General features: G+C 29.6%; 1 protein-coding gene across 1 annotated transcript in view; it reads right to left on the reverse strand.

Moving 5' to 3' along the window:
- LOC136988187 (structural maintenance of chromosomes flexible hinge domain-containing protein 1-like) overlaps positions 1–25867 on the reverse strand; it is a 211918-nt gene that overhangs the window by 95986 nt on the left and 90065 nt on the right. The window contains exons 19-25 of the mRNA XM_067286015.1: positions 22766–22885; positions 21558–21702; positions 21224–21323; positions 12988–13060; positions 9094–9230; positions 8877–9017; positions 6746–6908 (exon numbers count right to left, since the gene is read on the reverse strand). Coding sequence (XP_067142116.1) covers positions 6746–6908; positions 8877–9017; positions 9094–9230; positions 12988–13060; positions 21224–21323; positions 21558–21702; positions 22766–22885 — 879 coding nt within the window. The remainder of the gene's footprint in view (positions 1–6745; positions 6909–8876; positions 9018–9093; positions 9231–12987; positions 13061–21223; positions 21324–21557; positions 21703–22765; positions 22886–25867) is intronic.

The raw sequence follows: 25867 nt of genomic DNA on the forward strand, positions 1-25867 counted from the left end.
ATTTTTTTATTCTAAACAAACTAATTTAAAAAAAATGTAAATACATTATATAACTATTAATAAAAATACAGTTTAAACCACAATATAATTAATATTAAACAATTTATTTTTTGTAATTAAAGATAATATTAATTAATAATATGCCTGATTTCAGTTAGTCTTCTTATCTATAAATCTTAAAATTAATGATTGCTTTATTTTTCCACAATGCAGATGTTACTGAAGAAAAACTTTCTACACACTTTGATGTTTTTAGCACCACATTCTACCTTGCAAATAATTTACTTTTTCATAAGCCAAGAGAGACTTTTTTCTCCATAGACATCTTTCTTATAGAAGGGTTCATTTCTAACTAGAGTATACAATAATTTTACAATTGTAGTGATGATTAGGTAAATTGGCAGAGTAAGGCTGAAAGTTAGTCAAGAAATGGGGACAGTCTCCAAAGAGAAACGTAAGTGATAAATAGGCCTGTAATCCATGCAGATTGTAAAACTAATTATCCAGTGGTCATAAAACTAAGTAATCCTTCCAGTTTTATCCCTTCCAAGAATTCAGTATTGCATTTCTTACTACTTGAACAATTATGAATGCTCGTGTGTTTGCATAGCTAACAGAGAAGTCTGAAAGGATCTACAAGTTTAATTATTTATTGTTTATTCAATCTGCATAAAATACTATTATTGTTGTAAAAGCAGAGTTATTACCAGTTATATTCTATATTTTAATACAGTTTATTTAATGCAATTTTTACTTAATTCTATACTTATAAAAATCTTTTGTATCTTATGTTTAGTAAAACTTTATTATATAAAATGAAATGATTTGTATGTAGGTGGTTAAGGTTATCTAAACATGACAATAAATGAATATACTATTTTATTACGTTCACGAATTAAACAATTGTTTTCATGATAACAGCATAATTTAAAAATAATACAGTAATATATATTTTTTAACAAAAAACAAAGAATGTTAATGACTATGACTAAGAATAAAATGATACTATTAAAGAATTTAATTTAATACAACAGAATTTCTATTTACTGTAATCATAGATAATGTTTTCAGTCATTTAATCCTATCAAAATTAGCAGATCAACACAACTTATAATAGGCTATAAAAACTCTGTTTTTCTAATCATAATTCATTTACTGTTATTATTCATAGAAAATGTTCTATCTGTGGAACATTTTCTAAAACTGACTTAAAAACCCAATGATGGCCTTTGGCAGTAGATTGAAAACATTTGTTAAAAGAGAATTCTCTCAGCAAATGCTCAGGTGTTGTAGTAAGATTGTAATCTAGCTCTGCTGCGTGCTTCTGGATTGAATATACAGTTGAACCTATCTCAAACACATTATCTCAAAATTCATTTTCTTCCCTGGATTTTCAGCCTAAATTCAATATATTTTCCAAGTTTATCTCAAATAATTTCGTGCAAAACCTCTATTTCAAATTACAGACTGAAGTGCCAATTACAAATTCAAAGTTCTGTGACTACATTTTATAGGTTAAACAGTAACTAAAAAATATCTCTTGCAATATAATACATAGTTGCAATTAACACTGCTTTCCTCTGAATGGCTACAAATTTAACTTGTCTCTTATTGGTTGAAAAAGTTGGATATAAAAAAACTATTGGTAAACTATTTCTATTAAGATATGTCAAAAATGTTTTATTTACACCTAATACAGGTATCTACTGTATTGCTATTGTATTAATAAAACACAACAGCAAGTACGGTATATACCTCCAATCAAACATATTACTGCTTACTGCATAGGAACCCCTATATCTCAAAATCTAGGCCTATCTCAAATTTTTTTTTTCTCATTCCTGTGAGATTTAAAAACAATAGGTTCAATTGCATTCAAAGCAATAAATGCATATGTAGTCCCATTACTCACATATTCATTTCGAGTAATACACTGGACACACAGAACACCACCACCATTAACAAAACATAACAAACACTACCCTAAATCCTCCTTAAAAAGACTGAATCTTTCTCAAAGAGGGGGGATGAGACCTCACAAATATAATTAATCTTCATTAAAAACAAATACAGACATTGCAACAGGTTTTTAATAAAAAACAAGGCAGTAATTTTTGCAGACAAAAACAGTACACCATTAAACTTACACAACACTGACCTAGATCTAATACAGTACATAAAATGCACAGACACCATCAGGCAGTCTTGGGCTCAGGAGCTCCACAGTAGGCCTAACGATCTTAACCAGGATCATGTTGACAGAACTGCATCAAACTGCTGCTTGACTCATGGATATCTCTTTGGAGAAACAGAAGGATTCATGATTGTCAAACAAAACCAAGTCATAAATACAAGAAACTACAAAAAGCACATCTTAAAAGACAACACTAACAGACAACACTCATGGGAAATGTCACACCAATGATGAAACTATACAGCATATCACATTGGGTTACAAGCTTTTAACACAAACTGACTACTTACAACATTACCAAACAGCAAATATAATACATTGAAGGCTTTCACCCAAATACAAACAACTACACACAAGCAACCATACTACAAAAACACACTTCGGACAATCACAGAAAACATACAAAATATGCTGTAATCAAGCTATGAATCCAAACAGAATGGGATTACCATTGTGATATCGAGGGGGGTAGGCGGAAGCCGTGTCTCCCTATTCTCCGTCTCTCGTCAGGATAGCTGTTACGTTGCTGGCACTTTACGCGTTACGCGAGTGGATAGGAGGTGAGATGGGGTCGACGATAAGGCGAAGCGATATTCGAGACACAGAGGAGACCATTTAACAATAAAACAAGATTTATTGAAATTAACAAAAGACACCAATACAAAATCTGACTAACTTCCCTAAGTCGCGTAGGGTTCCAAAAGAGAGCATACAGTTCAGTTCATACCTCTTAATTCGTTTCGTCGAGTTAGCACTTGATATCCACGAGGTGGAGAGTAGCATTCGAAATAGGCACAGGTTTATATAGTCGCGACTGAGCGCGGAGACGTTCGGACAGTAGGTCCGAGTCGGTGACGACCGGCGATGGCGTTTGTCCGGCAGATGATAAGAGACTCCCCCAAGGGGGTGGAATGAGTGGCTTTTATAAGTTTAGCCTGGGAAATTAGGTCACGTGATCGTAGGTGGATGACGATTTGTGTCATAAGTGTTCCCGGGATTCAAAATACATGACAAATTCGAACGTTAAGTATAAACTTAGGTTGCAAGATGATCCGTTTAAAGCTTAAGAACAAAGGATTGTTGACAGTTATCTGGCCGGGGACGCATATTTTCTCGTCCAGGGCCGTTTTTAGACAGGATGTTTATATTAGGGGAAAATTCCTAAAACGAAGTATTACAAGTGTAATTCTGAGGGAATTCCAGATCTCACACCATCACAACAGGCCAGACATGACATTTATTGACAAACAAAACAAAGACATAGCAGTCCTAACACACACAACATACAAATCTCATACACTGAAAAAATTTGTAAATACTCAGAACTCATCCATGAAGTAGTGTGTCTGTAGAAAATAAATAAAGTACCTATAAGTGCCAGTGGTCCTTTATTGCATAGATGTCATATCCCACATACAAGTCAAATAATCAGAAAATTCTTACGCACAAATATATATATATGAATAGCACATAAAACAACAATTTTTCCTGTTCCTTAATCTCAATCTAAAATAGCACTAGATATCAATCAAAGCTGAATAAGACCAGCAAAAATTATTCTGACATCACCACAATGCCAGGCACCAATTTTTAATCATATTTTTAATTTATTTAATTTATAAAATATATTGTCTTGATTTTAGTAGTGTCTTGCCCTTGTACATCAAACTTTTCCTTATAATAATAGTCATATGGTCATCTATCTAACTCCATTCTGGAGAAAATTTTTGAATTGAAATTGTGCAACTTCTGGTCCAGACCAGAAGTTTCTACATAGTTATTGGGGTCTCCATATCTAAGCTTTCTATATCTGGTCTCAATTTTCATCTGTCTATCTCCATTCTTGAGATTAAAGAAAAACAAACAGACAATGGTCATTAGTGGGAATTTGTAGGTCTGCAATTTGAAAACTGCAGTTCAATAAATTCCACCAACACCATAATAATACTGTATTTTTGTGGAATGATTGGCATGTAGGGTTTCTCATTTCCCAGTCTTTTGCTTGTCCCGAGATTCTGGGATAAAACTGAACTGCTTCTCAGGATAGAATTAATTATTTTTAAGATATACAAAATATCTTGAAATCAAATGATATAATTATTTTTCATAAAACATAATACAAAATATTATTGTAAGTTTTTATAATAAGATTTTAAAAAACAAAGATGGTCAATACTCCAATCACTTGATCTGGTTCTTATTTAATTACCGTATTTTACGGACTATAAGACGCACTTTTTTCTTCGAAAAATTGCTTTCAAAATACAGGTGCGTCTTATAGTCCGTAAAATACGGTAATGAAAACTCCTGCTACCGAGAATGCCCTTTCCAATTCAATTCATATGGGTGGAATCATGTTTAATGCATTTAAGAGAAAACAGATGTTGTGTGTTTTTTCACCTGTAGCCTGGAAGATTTCTAGTTCGTTTTTGAGATTGTAGTACTTCTTTTGCTCTCTAGTATTCTTGATTTGTCTACCTGGGCTGCTATAATAGAAACATCAAGCTTATAACCAAATAATTCGGCAGTATTTTTGGCTTTAAAAATCAGGTTTATGAAGAAAAACTTGTTTGTATCCATGCCCAATTTGCACACAACCTGGCATTAGGCAGTTATTGAAGCAGCTGGACATGGTTAAAAATTAAGACTGCATAAGCACAATTATTCCAGATATTACAGGTTCTGACAAGTAAAGAATTTTTAGAGTCCTGCCACAAATAAGCTACGTATTGATTATTGACCATTTGTGACATGCCATAATGAGCAAAAATTCAAAAAAACTAATAAGTAGGTTTAAAATTAATAAATACAAATGAATTCTGACAGTTTGAGTTAATTATACTTTCTATTTGCAAAATTTCCTCAACCATAACACAAAATTAAAAAAAAGTGAATTTTTAATAAGTTTGCGGGATTTCCCGGAATGAGAAGAATTTCCTGGGATATTTCCCAGGTTAAAAAAACAACTGAGATCCTGTTGAGAAACCCTACTGGCATGCCAGTCTATCCACAAAGACCAGGAAATCAGATATTTCCATATGGTATGCCAGTTTAAGTGAGGTTATACATCCTTATCTAGAGGGTGCATTAAAAAAAACGAACAAGCTATGTCACATAAAAACAAACGAGTTTTTGTTCTAAAACTGTGAAACTGTAAGCATTACATCAAAAACTACGATTATACATTTAATTTTTTTATTTTGTCTTCTTTCTAATGACATAAAGCTTTTTTAAAATTCCAAGAGTATTTTTTTTATGTGTATTTTATTATTTGATTCAAAAATGCAAAAGTAAACATATTAAATTTAAGAAACTCTCACTGTAAATTATCTCAGCTTACCCAGATTAACATTGGCTTTGTGTAAAATTTGAGAGGAAAGTGATATTTTTAAGGTCAGGGATGATGCCCACACTAACTAACAACTACTACTACTTAATTAATTCTTGAAGACAAAGTCCTTCCCAAATTAAGGGATCACCATTTATTGTGTTCCGGACATTACATTTTTGGCGACTGACCTTTCCTTTTAGGCTACTAGCCACCAAGCATTCCTTTAAAAACACAAACATATAACTAATTAAAAATATAAACATTTTTAAAAACAGTTACTGGTGATGTACGGACTTGGGGTTGTTTCGGCTTTTATCTACAACGAAATAGGCGCTGGTAAAACGTAGATGAGGAAAGCTGCCCCCTGGTGATGATACTTCAAAATTATGTCTGTAAATCTTCGTCCGATGGCGATAATTATAATTAATTAATTCTTGAAGACAAAGTCCTTCCCAAATTAAGGGATCACCATTTATTGTGTTCCGGACATCCGTACATCACCAGTAACTGTTTTTAAAAATGTTTATATTTTTAATTAGTTATATGTTTGTGTTTTTAAAGGAATGCTTGGTGGCTAGTAGCCTAAAAGGAAAGGTCAGTCGCCAAAAATGTAATGTCCGGAACACAATAAATGGTGATCCCTTAATTTGGGAAGGACTTTGTCTTCAAGAATTAATTAATTATAATTATCGCCATCGGACGAAGATTTACAAACAACTACTACTACTAATGTCAATAAGTCATTAATTGTTATGTGAACAAAAACTTGCTTCCTGATTTTTTAAGTCAGTCAAATTACAATGTTGTTATTTTATTGTACTCAGAAAAATGTTTTATTTAACATTTAATTAATGGCTAGTTTTGTTAGATCTAATTAATTTTATATTTTAGTTTCAGTTTAACTGGCATGCTGGTTCCCCCATTTTTGTGAGGCATGCTGGTCATTCCTTGAAAATACAGTACTATATCTTTAAATTATACATGTTTTTTTAATGTGAGTCAATAAAACCAGAATTTTCACTAATTGTAGTCTTATTTACATAATTAGTTTAATGTTATTAGTTAATCATCATCATCATCATTAGTAAAGCAAGTCTCCAAAATGATTACAATAAGCAGATTCTATTGTATATATATTTTCACTATTAATTTTATAAATGTCATATATTATTAATGGACATTTCTATAAATAATAAATTGATTAAATTAATAAAACATACCCAAATTATTAATAATATCACCAGCTGGCCATACAATATCTTTATCTTTTTGAATTGGTACTCTCTCACCATTTTCTCCAATATAACTTACTTGAAGAGATGCTGCTTTGTGACTTGGTTTCACTATTATCTTTCTTGTAACAGTAGCTATTTCCTTGTGATTCTAACATAAATTATTTTATAACAATAAAATAAATATCATTTTAAACTTTTTAATACAAATTAATAGGATAAAAAAATTTAATACTTAAAAATATAACATTACAATTAAGAAAGTTTTAAAAACAAAAAATATTCAACTACTATTATCTAAAATAACAATAAATGTATAAGAATTGTTCATTGTTATATTGAAATAAATTTTTTGTAAATATTTATGCATCCTTAAATATTTATTTTAAAATTAAAATAAATACATTGTTCAACATAGTTCTATTTTGATGTACAATTCCAGTTGTTCTTGCAGTATGCTGCTGCAAACTTTTGAAATATCTCAGTTTAAAGATTGCAATTAACGGTTCTTGATTAAAACAACACTACTTTTCATCATATCTTACAGATATTACAATATATAAATCTACAATAGGTATGTAATTGTCTTCTAGAAATAATGACAAAATGATGTTTATACATTACTATAATAGAACCAAAAACAATAAAATGAACATAACGTTATCAATATGATACACAGTATATAAAATTCAAACATTATTAACTTTATCAACTGCAAACAGTTAACAAAAAAAACAAAAACATTTTAAATAAAAAAAAATCAAGCAACAATTTGCATCAGTTTCCCAGCAAAAAATATTTGTTTAAGAAACACTATGTAAAATTGTATGTGATGCCATCTGATAAAAGATTTTACTTAAAAATAATTTTTATATTATTCATTATTATAAAAAACCAAAAGGCTTAATTCTGAGGGTAAAGGTGAGTTTTATAAAAAGTTGTAAATGTCAATAATGAGTAAAATTTTCATTAAGTGTGACTCCACTTGAAATATGACACATGACCCCCCCCTCTATCTCTCCATCCCTAGACTTTTAACAACCAAAATTTAATAGCATCAATGCTCCGTATATCCAAGCTACCATGTTAAATTTTGTTTCTTAATCTTCACCCCTTCCTGAGTTATTAAACAAATAGACACCAACACACACAATTTCCCCCCCTCTTTTTTAGACTTTTTGAGTTCAGGCATTTCAAAACAGAAATTTGCAAAAAACATCATGGAAGTTCAAATTTGACACAACTATAATACCTTCCTGTGTTATATACATAACAGCAAGGAAAATAAAATTCAAAGCTTGTACTCTAGATTAACAACTATTTGTATTTTTGTTTATTAATGTAATAAATAATTATTTGTATAAATAAAAATACTACTACTACTTCAATAAAGAGACAATAATTTTTATATTCTTCACTTGGTCAATCAAAATTTATGATATTTGAAGTTATACACTTACTGTACTTATTGTATTTGTACTTTCAAGTACAACCTTAACCCATTAGCATAATCTAACTTATTCCTAAAAACAATGTGAATATTGAAAATTCTGATATAGGAAACTGTCTTCTATCATTTCTTATGGGAAAATTTTAACCACATATTGAAAATGGACAAGATTAAGAAAAATGAATTCAGATGGATTTTCATTTTTCAATGTGAAAGTCAAGAAAATTTTATTTTCACTCTATTCACTTCATCTTAACCTTACATCATTGTCATTGTTAAACTTTAAATGTAAAAAGCAACATTTTTTGTTAAAAAAACAAGGTAAATTGACTTTAAATAAACTAGAAGACATAATGAGGAGTCAAGACTTTACAAGCACTTACAAGATTATCTGTGTTGTTTGAAATATATTTTTAATAAAACCCTAAAACAATCAGCAAATTAATAGCTTTTTGCATTGTCATTCAAAACTATTTTGATTAAATTGTAAATGGAATCTTAATATCATTTTCATAATCTGAAACTATTGCTGACTTGCATTAGGTTAAAATCATGAGATTAAAGTTAAGTTAATAATATAATGTAAAAACAAAAATAATGTAATCTGAACTGATCAACACAAATACAGACAAAGAGTATAAGACAATATTAAAATTATTTTCAACTTACTATTACTTCAAATTTTGCAGTCAATGTTTCACCACCAAACATATTTTTTAAATGTAAAGGAGGTCCTGACATTTTGCTTTTTCCACTAGTAGATAGATCACCAGTGTACATAGGCAAAGAAGAATTATTAGAACCTGAAAACTAATTAAAATAATACAATTGTTACAAAATGATTTATTTTAAATTCAAATTAATAGCTTAATGATATTAACAGTACCTTACAAGTAGCTATTAACTTTGGTTCACAGGTACTATTTCCAGCCATATCTATAGTTGATATTTCAAATTCAGGAGAACTTCCATTTTCAATTTCAATATCCTTTTCAGGAATAACTAAAAGTTTATGAGGTGGACCTAATACATAAAAATTAACAATTATGTTAATTTTATTAGAAAATAAATTTCATAATCACTTAAAATTCTGCTTAAATTTTTAACTTAAGAAATTTGTTTTAAGTTTAATTTTCTCTGTTCTTAGTAACAAATTGAGGAAAATAAGTTAAATTTAGGGAAATGATTCCCGTGTTTTCTAAAACTATTTATTAATTATAAACTGCAATACGATATATAATACTTTTAGTTTACTAAAGGTTATAGCTGTTGAATATATCACTCAATCTGTAAAAAAAAAGTTCTGATATTGTTTATTTTGGTTACAACTCAAACTCAAAAATAAAATTATCTGAGAATTTCAGGGACCATATTCTGGTCACTGGTCTCTCACAAGCTGGTCGCTGATTGGCTAATCCAAATGATTAGCCAATCAGCAACCGGCTTGTGAGAGATGCAAGACCAGAGACGGTGACCAGAATATGGCCCCAGGTTTTCTGAAAAGTGTTTATTCTCTCTGTCATCTCTTTCTATATATATGTGATGGAATGAAACATACATACATGATGTGTGTATCTATGTATGAATGTATGTATGTATAAAGTTTCCCTCCATTTTCAATCTCTGCATATGAAGTATGAAGCTTTTGTGATCAGTCAATTAATAATTAGCTGTAGATATCTTATATTTGTTTATATGTATGTGATCAGTTAGGTAACCTTCGTGCATTTGAAACTTCTTTACAATTTTTGTTAATTATCATAATTTTTAGTTATTCATTCATTTTTGAATATCACAATTATTGTATTGTTTACAAGCTTTATAAACTAAAAAATGAATGCAAACATTATAATTCTTCATTATGCCAAAGTCTCTTTTAACAAATAATAAATAATTTGAGAGAACTCAAAAGTATATATAATTGTAAATAATAAAACCAAATTTATCAATTATTTTTCACCATCTATTTTATATTTTAATGCTTTCTTTAATTTATAAAATGTCAAAAATTATCTGCAAAATTACATAACACAACCTTAACATGTAAAAGTAGAATATCATTATAATTAATTTATATGTCTCTATGTCCTTATTTTCAATTTGTTATATATTTTGTCTATGAGGACTTAGCCTATTAATGAGATGTATTGCACTGGTGTTATGGCTTTAGCAATCGAGGAAAACCTTATTCAGAGAAAACAATCTTTATTGATCACTTTGTATTATACCTGGTATAATACAAAGTGATCATTTTGTATTAAGGCATAAAGGCAGTTCAAATACAGGTATAATACAAAGTGATCAATAAAGATTGTTTTCTCTGAATAAGGTTTTCCTCAATTGCTAAAGCCATAACACCAGTGCAAAACATCCTATTAATAGGCTAAGTCCTCGTAGACAAAATATATAACAAATAGAATATCATTCCTTACTATACATTGAAAACCCCATGTTAAAAAGTATATAGTATTTTTAATATGAATCCTACAGAATTTTTTAATGCTTATTTATAATGACTTTACTAATAACGTTAAGAATTATGACAATCAATAAACCTATTATTAATCAACAGAATCATTAGATTTATGATCTGAAGGCAACAAGGCAACTAAAAGTACAAATATTATAATATATGACAAAAAGAGGGAAAAAAATTAATTTGTAATGATTATAAGAAAAATAAAAATAAAGTAGAACAAAAAAAAAAACAAAGACTTAATAATGACTACAACAAACAAAAACTAAGATGAATCAACAAATGACTGAAGAACAGATTTATACAACAAAAAATAAAAAAATACCAAATTAAAATAAATTTTCTAAATTACATGAACTGATGCAAGAAAATTCTTATTCTCAGATGCTACATATCAAAATAAACACCAGAAATAAGATTCTGTTAGATGAGTATCAACAATGAAACAAGATAAATCAACAATTTATCTTGTTTCAATTTAAAAAAAAAAAAAAAACATTTTGAAACATTGTATTTAATTAAAATAAAAATCAAGAAATTTGGAGCATTTGTCATTCCTATTACAACATTGTATAAATAATTTTTTGATGAAATTTGAAATATCAACAATATGTTATCCTGTTGAGGATTGTTACATTGTTGAATCAAGATAATGTTCATATATGTTTATGTTTAAAGTCAACACAAAGTTTATTATACACATAAATTGACCTCTATAAAACTCAGAGTTATTTCTATTTAAAAAAAAATCAAAATTACTGTTTCTCTCACATGTCAACTTGCTAAAAATGGACACAGACATCTTGTTACATACAGGTATAAAATATACTGATTCTGAATGTTCAGTTTTGGAATCATGTCTGATTTTCATTGGCTGCAATTGAAAAAAGAGTACAATTTAGTCAGATCTTTGCAACTTTTGTGGTATACAAATGTCGGCTCTGACATAAATTGCTATGATTTTCAAGGAGATCATAATGTGTTCACACCTTTTAAGACATCACTGATCATAAGACAATTCTCTATGTTGAATAAATAAAAATGAATAAAAAAAAAATCAATGTCAGAATCAAGAAAAGACTAATTAATTTCTGGCTAAAATCTTCAAACAATATATCACAATTATTTTATTTTTTCAGAAAAATTAAAAAGTAATTATACAATCTGTCAGATCTCTCTGTATGTAATATCATTATTTACAAAAACTGAAATTTTAATTTTTTTATAGACTATTTATAGACTATATAGCTATCCATATATGAGGATTGAATAAAGTTGATTCAGAAAATGTAAGATTTTAAATATAGCTATAATATTAGTACATATTTTCATTTATCATTCAGTTCTTATATAAGAATTAAGGATTATATCAAAGTTAAACTGTTTCTTAAATTTGAAACCAAGTTAAAGATCAAAAATAGCTTGCTATCAAACTACAATCAAAAGCAATTTGAAAAATGTGATAGTTGCTGCCACAATATTCAGCCTTACAGTATCGTGTTTTCAAAAAAAAAGAGAAAAAAAAAGGTCATTGGAAATTATGTGGAGAAGCTTTAAACAAAGTATCAGGGGCAAGGGTATAGTGTATTAGTTATATGATAAATCATTCTAGCTTGTAATACTGTCACATATGGAAATTAATTGTACAAAATTCATATGCATAGTCAAATCACTTTCAACTAATGTAGGCTCAACTGCATAGTTCTGTAACTAACTGGTATATTGTGAATATTGAACTTGTTCTTTTTAATACTTAATATGCAGATGATGGCAAGAACACAAAAAAATTACTGGATTTTTATTCTTATTTTTAGCTTTATTTAAATACAACTAAAACAACAACAACAACAACAACAAATTCAATCCTTACAACATACCAGTTAGTTACAGAACTATGCAGTTGGGCTTACATTAGTTGAAAATGATTAGACAACACACATGAATTTTGTGCAATTAATTTCCATATGGCAGTATTGCGGACCCAAAATGAGACATCACATAACCAATACCCTATAAACTTGCCCAATGCTTAGCTTACAAGCTTCTTCACATAATATCCAATTGCATATTTCTTTTGGAAAACACTGTATTCTATCAATACTTCCATATATAATATTTCTAGATAAACAAAAACTGTTTTTAATTTCATGTGAAAATTCAATTAATTTATTAATTTTCATTAAAATTTGGCATTTTTATCATTCAAATTCTACATACATAATGTTAACAAGATTAATTTCCATTTATTACATTCAGATTTTCAAACAATCACTATCACACAAAATTACATTCAAAAATACTTACCAGGTAAAAGTCTAATTTTTAAATTTTGTGTATCTTCTTCTAACCCTGGAATTTTTACAGAAAGCATGAAATTCTGAAATTATAGGAAAAAATTAAACTTGAATATTAAATTGTACAAAACTTCATAAAGAAATAATAATAAAAATTTATTCAAATATATATTTTTAATTAACCACAAAACACACAGTACAATTATGCTATTAATATATGTGTGATATGTATATATATATATATATATATCACACATATTGGAATTTAATATATATATATATATATCAAATTCCAATTATGTCCAATTATGTTTCAACATAAATTGAGTTTGTTTTTGTTACAGTTAAATATTCATAAGGATATTTAGGAATCAATATATGTTAATAAATCAATAAACTATTTTAAATTAACTGCATTGATTGCATGCACTAGATAGACATTTAGGAATAAAAAATTTATATAATGTAAATATTTTAATTAAAAATATATTTTAATTGTAATGTAATATTTTAATTAAATTATAAAGAAAGTAAATTTTAAAAGATAAAACAGAACTGCACGGTATAATGAAACCAGATGCACTGCCATTATTAAAATCTTGAATAGAAATCATGTTCATCTCAAAAAATTATAAACATGAAAGTAATTAGAAAAATATTTCATAAATATATAATTATCATCAAAATATATGTACATTACAAAAAAAAATTTTAAACCAAAAGTGTGCTGAAAGTACTTGAAATCCCCAATTAAATCTTTAAAAAAAGTGAAAAACAATGATGTCACTTCTGGTTTGCTGGAGTGTGACATTAGACTTTTATGATTACGTAACTGGAGGATCGGCACCTCTTCAATGCCACATCAGGATGACACTGCTGTGTCCCATTCAACACAGAAGGCACTACAGCACATAGTTTTTGTCTGAAATTAGGTTTACATGAGTAGTTGCATGCAGAAGCAATTGGATTCGAAATGGAAAAGTGTGAGACAGCACGACAGAAGTAATGCACTAAGATACTAGGTTAACAAAACAAATATTCTTTGTTATATGATCTACATGCTGACAGTAGCAAGACAAATAGATATCTGATACTAGAGCGACATCAAAGTGTTCAGAAGAGAGAGAGTTTACATGAAATCATGTATTGTGATAAATACCTAGATATATCAATAGAAAAACTTTGTGGATGGGACGATCAATCTGTTGACAGAATCTGGCACTATCGGAACAGTCTGAAGAAGGAAGGCATTAACATATTCATCTATTGGAGGTGATGATATTCATCAAAGGAGATGCTTGGTCTATATTGATTGAGGAGCAAGCTGTGACTTTAATTATTGAGGGACTGGCAATGACTTCTTATGTCATGGAGAAATTGGCGATGACCTTTACTTTTAGAGAAACTGGCAACAACTGACTCAACTAGCTGCTAGTTGTTATATTAAAACAATGAAATCAGGACAGCAGGTCAGAAGGTCACGAGAACTTCGATGCTGAGAACTTAAAGGAAGATGTACTCTCAGGTATGAAAGTTGACAGATATTCAACAAAGTTATTATTAAGATGTTATGTTATTTAACCTGAAGTCCGGATTCTCAGAATTACACAAATCTAACATTGCCCACCAGCAAACCAGATTACAGAATGTGCCATCTATAACACATGATCTTATTCTTTAATCTGAACCTCTGATTTTGATTGACTGCATGTGACATTTTTTGATGCTTATTCCTTTATATATACACTCCTCAAAAGTGAAATTGCAACACCACAAAGGATTGGTAGAGATGACAAAGATATGCAAATGATTAAATTTGCATATGCATTGGGTCATGTGATATCCAATTTTGGGCTATAAAGACCAGCAGCCGGCTTAGGCCATAAATGCTCTCAGCAATGGTTTGCAACAGCTAAACTTTTGAAGAACTGTAGAAAACACTTCAGAGACAACAGTGAGCTGAATACCACCAGTTAATGGCTGGGGAGTGAGACTGTATTCTGAAGCTGTGTGACCTTGGTTTGTCAATGCACACAGTTGCCATAAGTACTGCGCGTGACGCAAGTTCCATCCGGCAATGTGTAGCACAACAGATGAAGGAACATTTGTGAACATGCCAAAGAGGAAGTGGATCACACTGGTGCATGATAGAGCTCACAGACTGGCAGATTCCTCAAACGGTCTGTCAGGACCCATTTTCAATGGCATGGGACATCTGAAGCCACTTAAACCATTCAAAACAGGTTGCATGAAGTTGGACTGCAAACACAGCAACCAACAGTCAGGGTGCCATTAACTGCTCGACACAGAGCTGCATGCCTGGTGAGATGTCATCATCATTGCAACTGGACCACTGAATGGCATTGGGCATTGTTTATGGATGAATTCTGCTTCTATCTGTGGAGGAATGATGGATGTGGACAAGTGCGTCGTTATCTCAGGGAATACAACATGACAGTCCTTTTTGAAGAGCGTCACACTGGCCCCATACCCAACATCATGGTTTTGAGAAGCATCATGTTCCACCAGCAGACAGCCATCGTGCACATTTCCAGTACTCTGACAGCAGACCAGTATGTCACATGAATTATGGGGATTGTGGTTCAGCCACTGGTGCAAGCTGCATCTGATAAGGTGTTCCAGCAAGATAATGCCCAACTGCACATCACATGGTAAACTCTCACCAGCCTGAACAGAATTCACATCCTTTTCTGGCTGGCAGCCTCACCGGATCTCTCTCCCATCAAACACCTGTGAGACCTCATCCAACATGAAGTGCACCAGGGACCATCACCACATACTGTACATGACATGCATGCTACAGTGGATGCAGCTTGGCAAGGGATATTTCAGGCAACTATTATCACCTCAATGATGTATGCCTTAGCTGTATAGCGTGCAGTGGGATCTGTATATTCATTACTGTATAAAGAGGTCTGTTACATATCTTTGTTCATTCTTTTAATCACTTGCATATCTCTCACCTCTACCGGTCATGCAATGTGCATGTGGCTACACACATTTCTTCATGGTGTTGCAATTTCACTTTTGAAGAGGAGTGTATTTAAACAAATAAGCAAAATAATAAATATAAAAAAACATAAAAAAATTATTTTATGTTTTATATATTTATATATATATGAGAATCCAGACTTCAACATAAACAATTTAACGTCCTAACATCAACTTCGTCAACTTTCACACCTGGGAGTTCATCTTCTTTTAAGTTCTCAGCATCAATAAAGAAGCTTTCATGTGACCTTCTGACTTGCTGTCTGATTTCATCATTTCAATATAACAACTATCTAACAACTAGCTGCAGCCATTGCCATTTCCTCAACTGGGCCACTCATTTTCCCTGTGCCTCAAATTTCAGATACATTTGGATACATTGTTCTATTATATCATTGGATACATCATTTTAATTATCTCTATGGGTATGTCATCCTTCTCGCCTGAGGCCATACTATCAACTGTTGACCTCTGAACTAAGAGCTATCATCTAGAACTTTCTTCTTTTTGACCAGCAAGCATCCAATCTCCAACTCCTCTATAAGGTATTTATCACCCTATGCACTCTAGTGTAAACTCTCTCTCTTGCAACCACATCTATATAGTTGTTTCAATATATGTATCATAAATCTTTTTTTCCCTCTTTTTACAAATAAATGGTTATTAGTTTGGTTAACTGGAATCTGAGTGAGTCACTTCCAACCCACTGTCTCACAGTCTACATCCTGAATCCGATCGCCCACACATGCAGCCGCTTGCATGACCTGCTTTTAAAACAAACCTTGCCGTCGCAACTTCCGTGTCCACAACACTCTGTGGTGTCAGTCCTGGAGGTACCAAAGAGGTGCCGACCCTCCAGTCACATACATATAACATGTGTCTGTGTATGTTTTTTTTTATTTGCATCTTTAATCTACAAAATTAATATTCAATTTTCTGTAAAAGATATTATAATACACATTACCATTTAACCAATTTTGTATGAATCTATTCTACAAAACTGTAATGCCATTTCAATTAGAATTACTTTTGAATCAGTAACTAAAGAAGCCTGATTAATTAAGGCAGAAGCAATTTTGAAATTTATTTTCTTCTTCATAGTTTATTAAATTACAACAGCTTAGTGCTATTTTAATACTTTTTGAACATTATGAAATATTTTGTGTGAATGAACAGTAAAGATGAAGAATCAATCAAGAATTTGTTAAATATTTTTTTGTTCCAATAAATAAATCATTGAATGTATTAAAATACTGATTGAAAATATTTACTTTTTGAAAATGTTTTTTTCTTCATTTTAAGAACAATTTACTATGCATTATATACAAACATTAAATAAATGTAATTCAGTAACAAGCAAAATAATCTAATTTGAATATCCATAAATAAAATTCTATTTATTTCATTCTGAACAAAAACATACCGTATTTACTCACATATAAGACGACTTCGCATATAGGGCGAGGTGTGACTTTAAAGATCAAAATAAAGAAAATCAGATTTATTAATACAATTCTAATATTATTTCGTTTAATCCCAAGTAAAATATCAAATGCATGTAAATGCACACATTGTCCTGCAAAATCAACAACATAATTTGTTCACGTAACGCTGGACAATCGAAAACCATTTTTTTTTTTTTTTGGCCAATTCTTAACAGTCGAATCCACTCTCCATTCATTACACTTACAAGTTTCAATTTCTCCAAATTCTGATTTCCGAATAATCATCTGTTTACACATGGGAATGGATTAAAACATATCGGGCTCACGTGTGATTTTGATATTTCAAATTGGAATTCAATTCAAAAGCTCTGCTTTCCCTATTGCTATTCATCTTTACTCTTGACAATATACAAGAACAATTCAAACAACCCAGATGAAATACTTATATTTTTAAATACAAGAGGATAAGCATCCAGTAAAAAATGTGAATACACGGTTGACAAAAATTATCTGCAAAAACTCAAAGAATCTTTCGCTCGCACGTATAGAACAACCTAGGAATTTGAAGCTGTGATAAATGAATAAAAATCTCGTCTTATATGCGAGTAAATATGGTACTAAAAGAATATTTCAACCTGTTTTTCAAATTCACCAAACTTCTTCAAAGATTGACGAATTTGAATTGAAAAGTTTGATGAATTTAAACTCAACTGCATAAACTTAATAAAACCAGCCTTAAAATATATAAAATTTGTAACAATAAAACGTTTTTATTTTTAACTTCAATTACATCTATTCCAAGAAACTTAGAGTAAATCAGTATGCTTTCTCAATCAATATATACAAATATCAATAAAGAATTAATATACAGTGGAACCTCGCTTAAACAACATAATTCGTTCCAGAGTCGTACTCGTAATGTGAAACACTCGTTAAGCGAAACAATTTTTCCTATAGAAATTAATGTAAAATACAATAATGCGTTCCACACCAAAAAAAAAAAAAAATACTTAAATGTTTTATGTATAAGGTTTATTCAAAAAAATTTATACAATAAATATTGTTAAGGAGCATGAATCATCATCATCTTTTCTTCTAGCATGAAATGAACCAATCTGAAATGAGAATTCAATTTTCAGAAGACCAAAAAAAAAAAAATAATAATAATAATAATAATCGCAGATAATATGATAAACACTCCAGATGATATGCCAAATTCTTGGGCTACGTAAAGGTTATAATTAAATAATAGTAATTAATTATTGGGTTGTTTGGAAAGTAATTTCGTTTTTTTATTACTAGAGAAATTAGATGTATTTTTACCAGCCAATTTTATTTTAAACCACATTTTCATTATATACTTCAACAGCTGATATTTTAAGGCTTATTTGTAAAAAATTTTGTTTGATTCTGTACAATTGTTTTTTTTTTCAGTGATCCATCAAATATGGAAAATCGAAAGCATTATTTTCAGCATATTTTGCTTTTTTATAACTAAAAAATCAAAATGCTGTTCAAACAAGAAAAAAATTGTGGTACATGTTTGGAGATGATGTGTTGAGAGAAAGACAGTGCCAAAACTGGTTTACAAAATTGCATTCTGGCAATTTTAATATCGAAGATACACCACATTCTGGATGGCCATTTGAAGCCAACGAAAACAAAATAAAGATACCGATCGAAGCAATCTGCCATATAACAACACGTGAAATCACTAAGAGATTAAATCTGTTAAATTGAACTGTTTATTATTACTTAAAACGAATTGGTTTCGTTTCAAAGCTCGATATATTGGTTCCACATGTTATTAGAGAGATGCTGTCTATGGTGGAATTTTAAAGAAATCTTTTTTGAGCTTTTACCAGACAATTTAACAATTGATTCGAAAGTGTACTGTCATCGAGTAAACAAATTGAGTAATATCATCAAACAAAAAAGGCCAGAATTGATCAACAAACAAAGTGTAGTGTTTTATCATGATAATGCCAAATTTCACACAAGTTTGGTAACTCGTCAGAAACTGTTATAGCTTAGATGGGATGTGTCATCACACCAACCATATTCGCCAGATCGGGCACACTCAGATTATTACTTGTTCCGGTCTATACAAATTTTTTTAACTGTAAAACATTTACTTGAAATGACAATGTCAAAAATCATTTGGATCAGTTTTTTGTAAACAACGATCAAAATTTTTATGAATGTGAAATCATGTTACTACCAGAAACAATGACAACAGGTATTTGATCAAAATGGTAAATATATAATTCAAGAAAATATTTATTTATTATAAGAATATTGCATTTATTTTTCTATGGAAAAAATGAAATTACTTTCCGAACAACCCAATAATTTGACTAGAGGTAGGCAGTTATGCTTCCATCTCGTAATAAATTTAATAATTATAAATAGTTAATTTTTAATTCAGACATTTTTAAAATTTAATACGAGATGGCAGTGTAACTGCCTACCTCCAGTCAAATTAATTAATTTCTATTATTTAATTATAACCTTTACATAGTCTGAGAATTTGGCATATCGTTTTGGGTGTTTATTATATAACAAGCTTTGGTTGTTAATGTTTATAATATGTGTGAACACAAGTTTGGAAAAATATGTGATCACAAGCGACACTAAGATGCTAGCAGAACGAGTGCTAAACACAGACTGATGGAGCATGCACACAATTTGGGACTTCCCCTCTCCTCGTCACTCGTTATCCAAAACATTGCTCGTTAAGCGAGGAAAATTTTTACAATTTGTTTTTGCTCGTTATGTGAAATACTCGTTGTGTGAGATGCTCATTAAGTGAGGTTCCACTGTATACAGTTGAGTCCGCGTAAGTCATCATTAGGTATAACTCAACACCATTGGATAAGTAATCAGTTTTCTGTGGTCCCGGCCGTCTTACATAGGCATTAATGTTAAAAAAAAACTGGTTTACTCAACACTGTTTAACTCGTCACCATTGGATAAACTGACATACTTTTGCTGTCCCACACTCATTTAGACATCTGATAAGTCGACTCCCCTCCTGAAAAAAATGAGTTCACACCACACTGTGTGATGTGAACTCATTTTTTTCAGGAGGGGAGTCGACTTATTTATTAATATATAGATATTAATAAAAAGGCCTTAACATTTTATGTATTTTTATATTAAAATAATAACAGATAAACAAAAAGAAAATATACAATCTATATCAATGTCACAGCAGAATTCGATTTTGCATTTTCACACGTCATGTGTTATTTGTAGCATGTGTTTCATATTTCTGTTAGAAATGAGTGTCCGAAAGCCAACAATGCTTACGCTGAAAGAAAAATATGAACTCATGTCTGAATTTGAATGTAAGAAAACTTTGCAAGCCAAATTTGCAAAACAAAAAACCTTCCAAGAACAACATTGGTGGGAATCCTGAAGAACAAAAAGAGGAAATTAAAAAACTTTCTTGGATTTTTGTCGTGGTGTCTCAAAAACACCAGAGAAAGTCGCTGTACAAAGATGTTGAAAATACTTTGGTATGTTGGCTAAACAAATTCGTTCATCGAATCTTCCTGTTTCAAAACTGATACTGAAACAAAAGGTTATGGAAATTGCTGGGGTACTTAGAGTAGAAACCAACTTTAGTGCCAGTGATGGATGGTCAGAGAAGTATTGTACATTGCACTACTGTATTTTCCTAATTGTAGTTTTGTAGTTTTATGCAGACTCGACTGTATGTATATATTTTGATATAGCAATAATAAAAATAATATATATGCATTTAAAATAAACAGAATTACTTACTTTGCCTGTACTACTTTCAACTGATCCTTTAGCATTAATTCCTTTAATGATTAATGTATTTCCTTTGATAACTGTTATATCATAATTCAAATCTAGTCCCCTGTCAACATATTTATTATGAATAATAACACATCACAAATAGTAGTGTAATAAAATTCTAATTTAACACTAAAAATAAAATATTTGTAGTACTAAAGTGAAAAGATTTATCTCATATTTTAAAAGAAAAAGTAGCGTAATAAATGAATTTATGGTGTTATATTTTATTTTTAATTGAAAATATCATTTTAAATATATTGAAAAATGTTTTAACAAAAGAAGGATGATCACTTACGCTGCTTTAAGAATTGGTTTTAAATCATTACTAGGTTTTGTAGGATTTCCAAATTTATCCTGAAATTCAAGAGGTATTTGGAATGGTGAACCAACTCTGAAAGGTCCATCTAGTACACCAACTGTAAATTTTTCAGGTTCAGCTTCTAAAAAAGAAAACAGTTATTAGTTTCTTTTGAAATAAAATACATCATTTTACATTATTTCAAATATGAAAATTTATATTTGAATTTATTTTTATATTTGAAATAATGATAAAATAGGAAACTGATTAGTTTCAGTCATATAAAATCATTTTTATTCATAAATATAAAAAACTAAAATGCAAATGTCTTGGAAACTAATATATTTGTCATTTAGTTAAAAATGATAAATATAAGAAGTTAATTACACAGGGTTCATGGAAGTTTGGTCATTGTAAATTTTTTGAAAAAATAATGTTTAAATCACGTAATTATTAACAATTTATTTTTGTCTCTATCAGATGGTACTATGGTAAGCACATTTATATCGTTATTATTTTATTCCAGTGTTGATAATTTACTCTACAGAACTTATGATATAATAATATAATTAAAATAATTTTTCAATTTCCAATAAATCTAAATATTGTATTTTTTTGTGCAATTTTTAATCTCTCATATTAGAAATAAAATAATTTTGAATGTTTAACAATGTTAAGCTATATAACGAAATATTACTAATAATATAACCTATGTATCAAAAATTATTATTTTTTTTAGCACTTTCAATACTACTTGTAACTACTATTATCAATATTTTATTCTTCAAACCAAAATACATGCAGATTTTCCTCATTTGAACAAACTTGCAACTTACTGGCAATCTTGGTTCTACAAGTAACAATTGTTTCACTAGCATGTCAGATTTTTCACTCAGTGTTGCATCATTGAACCAATCAATGATGAGATCAACATCATGTGTTAAATTGCATTCTCATCATTCTTGAGAGAAATTAATGATCTAACATATGCTCAGAATAACTCATAAATTGTATTCCAGTGGAATGTATAAACATCTAAATTGCCAACAAATCTTGTCTGCATGTTTTTGGATACTATGAAATGTTAGCAGTAGTCATATTGTGTAAACCAGTCTTAAGACAATACTTTTAAACCAGAACGATTTTTTCTAATTAATCAAATATAATTAAGTTCATTATAAATTCTTTTAAATAATTTAACTCACCTGTTACTACAAATTTTATCTTATGAGATGGTAACTCTTTGCCAGAACATAAAACAGTTTCACCTTCATTTAGCATTGCTTGCAAAATTAACGTATGTGGACCTAAATTCTTAACAGTTTCTACAAAAAAATATACACACATATATATAATAATAATAATAATTAAAATATAATTCTACATATAATTTAAAAAAACAAGCAAACATATTTAAAAAAATCTTCATCTTTTAATAATTAATTAAAAATTAAATTTAATAAATAATTTAAACTTATGTCGTCTACTGGTACTTTATCAATTAACAGGACTTATTATACTGGATTTATGAATGCAAAAATTAAGTCTTACAGATCAGAAATAATATTGTTTATTTAATTCACCTGTACACATACATTTTAATACTGTGTTTCAGACCTGTCTGTCCCTTATCAGTAGGCATTTAAAAGACATTTTCTACAATTAATTTAAAAATAAATTTTTGTTACAATTATAAATCAAAATTCCCGACAATAATACAATAAAATTCTTACAAATTCTGGGTTTTTAAACACCTTTTTAAACATTAAATAAACAATATTATTTCTGAACTGTAAGACTTAATTTCTGCATCCATAAATCGAATATAATAAGCCCTGTTAATTGATAAAGTACCAGTAGACAACATAAGTTTAAATTAAGATAAAGGACACAAAGGCATAATAATTAAATTAATAACTAATTGTTTATATTAATTTATGCGAAAAACTAACACTAATTCAGCAGTCAAATATAATTAGAAATATATATTATTGATGCCCGATCTTTAGTCAATGTGGAGATAAGGAAGACTTAAAAACTAGAATATATTCCATCCTCTTTCCTTAAAATTACACTACTAGCTATTAAAATTGTAACATTGAATAAAATGTATCATATTGGAGTCTAGTTCTTGTTCTCTGGACTAGCTTTATGCTTTGTCATCATAGTGCAGTGATTTCCTTCTTTGGAGTTCCCTTGAAAGCATCCATTATAACAACAAATAGTAAACAATTGTTATTTTGTTGAAAAACTAAAAACTAAAGCAAATAAAAATTGAAGAGAAAAAGTGTATAAATTTTTCAACTGAAAATCGTGCGATGATGAAATTATTTATGATAAACAGAAACAATAACATTCTCATATTCAATTTGTGAGTTTAAAATCATCAAAAAAATTGAATATGTCCATGTCATTTTATGAAGAATTCAAATAGTACATGCCTTAATCTGTAATTCAAAAATTAACTCATCTTGAACATGCAAGTTAATTCAGATTTAAAAGTTAAATCTGGAATTAATGTATAGTGGATACCAATTTTAACTAAACTTGCAATTTAAATCTTAATTTAATTCGAGGTGGTGAATGCAGCCATTAGTGTCTAACATTGGTACTTAAACACAACCAAAAGATACTCTTCTGGCTGAGCATCAGTACTCTTGCAAAATCCTGGAGTATGTAACATAGTGTCCTATTTTGGATTTATACTGTAGTTGTTTGATCCAAGTTAACCTATACTCTCTTAAGACAATAATTTTAAACCAGAATGAATTTTTTCTAATTAATCAAATATAATTAAGGTTATTATAGTTGGTGGCCTAGAATGCTTCACAAAAACTGTCAGATTACATATTCAACACAAGCATCATTATTACTGGAGCCATGTCTATAACTCTAGATGGTTCTCTTGAAGTTTTGTTGGGCTTTCCTTCCTTTCACAATTTTATTCAGGCTGATGCAAAAAGGAACTTCTATAGGCTTCAGTATAACCAACATCAGTTTATTCTCAGATTATGTCCTTTTGGTCATTTTGAAAGACAATATCTTTTTGATGAATTTTAGTACAAAGTTATTTGAGGTAACATTTGAGTTATTTGAGCTCCTTTCCTATTTGCCTTGATTGGCATCTGGAAAAAGTAATCTTACGTCTACAAAATTTAGTCTGCTTTACAGATGGATCCAAACTTGATAGCAGTGCTGGTACTGGTATTTGTGAGGATGTTCAAGTAGAAAATTCTATATCTCATTCAGCAAGCTCACTACCATGTTTCAAGCAGAAGTATTACCAAGTGCCTTCATGGACATTTATTTAAAATAGTGCAAACATCAAATAATAGCTAATACTATTATTTGATGTTTGCACTATTTTAAATAAATGTCCTTGAAGGCACTTGGTTCTTAACTCTTCTTGATCATTTCAGCACTTTTCTGAAAATGTTGTTTGTCTCACTTAACTAACTTTCCACAATAGTTTTTCTTGTGTAAGCTAGAGCATGAGGGAATTGCCAGCAACACAAGTGTAAGAGGAATGCTTCATAGATCTTTATTGGGCCTGAAACAGCTCTTCGTATAGTAGTAAATAACCAAATGAGTCTGCTGGCCTTATTGATATAATTATCAGACTTATCCAACATCTTTCTGATTTCTTTAATTAATGCTTAACATCCTGGAATGAATTTTGGCTTTGTTAATAGCCCTCTTCAGCTGGGTTACACATATACATATTTCAACAATATGGTATTATAATTAAAATACACATAAAAGTTGTTAATGAAATAAAATACAATAATCAAATAAACCAATATTTACATTACTAAACAATCACTACATACAAGATTATAAGAATAATTATAAAAGACCTTAATAAAATTGACATTGATTTACCAAACACTGTAATTATACTTAAAGTTAATTCTATACCTCACATATACTGTTAAGTGATATTCAGTTCTTGATGGTGTTTTCATTTTGGTGTGTTCTTTATTTTCTTTTTCAAGTCCACTACACCATAAAACCAAAACCATCATACTTTATACAATACTGTTTGTTGACCCCCTGTTACATCAGTCAAATGTATTTACACTTTCTATTTATATACTATAACTATTATGAGAATAATACAATCAACATAATAATGTTAACTATAAAATAAGGTATGAAACAACATTAAAGGTTACAAACATTTTAAGTTGACTAAAATGTTTGGCAAGTTCACTCAAAACATCATCCTATTACATGACTATTTAGAGACATGTTATCTATGTTTTAAAATTTATATATGACCACCACGACTTTTCATGTTCTCTTCC

Source organism: Centruroides vittatus, unplaced genomic scaffold (genome assembly GCF_030686945.1).
Source record: "Centruroides vittatus isolate TY-2023 unplaced genomic scaffold, ASM3068694v2 scaffold_324, whole genome shotgun sequence".
NCBI classification, from domain to species: Eukaryota; Metazoa; Arthropoda; class Arachnida; order Scorpiones; family Buthidae; genus Centruroides; species Centruroides vittatus.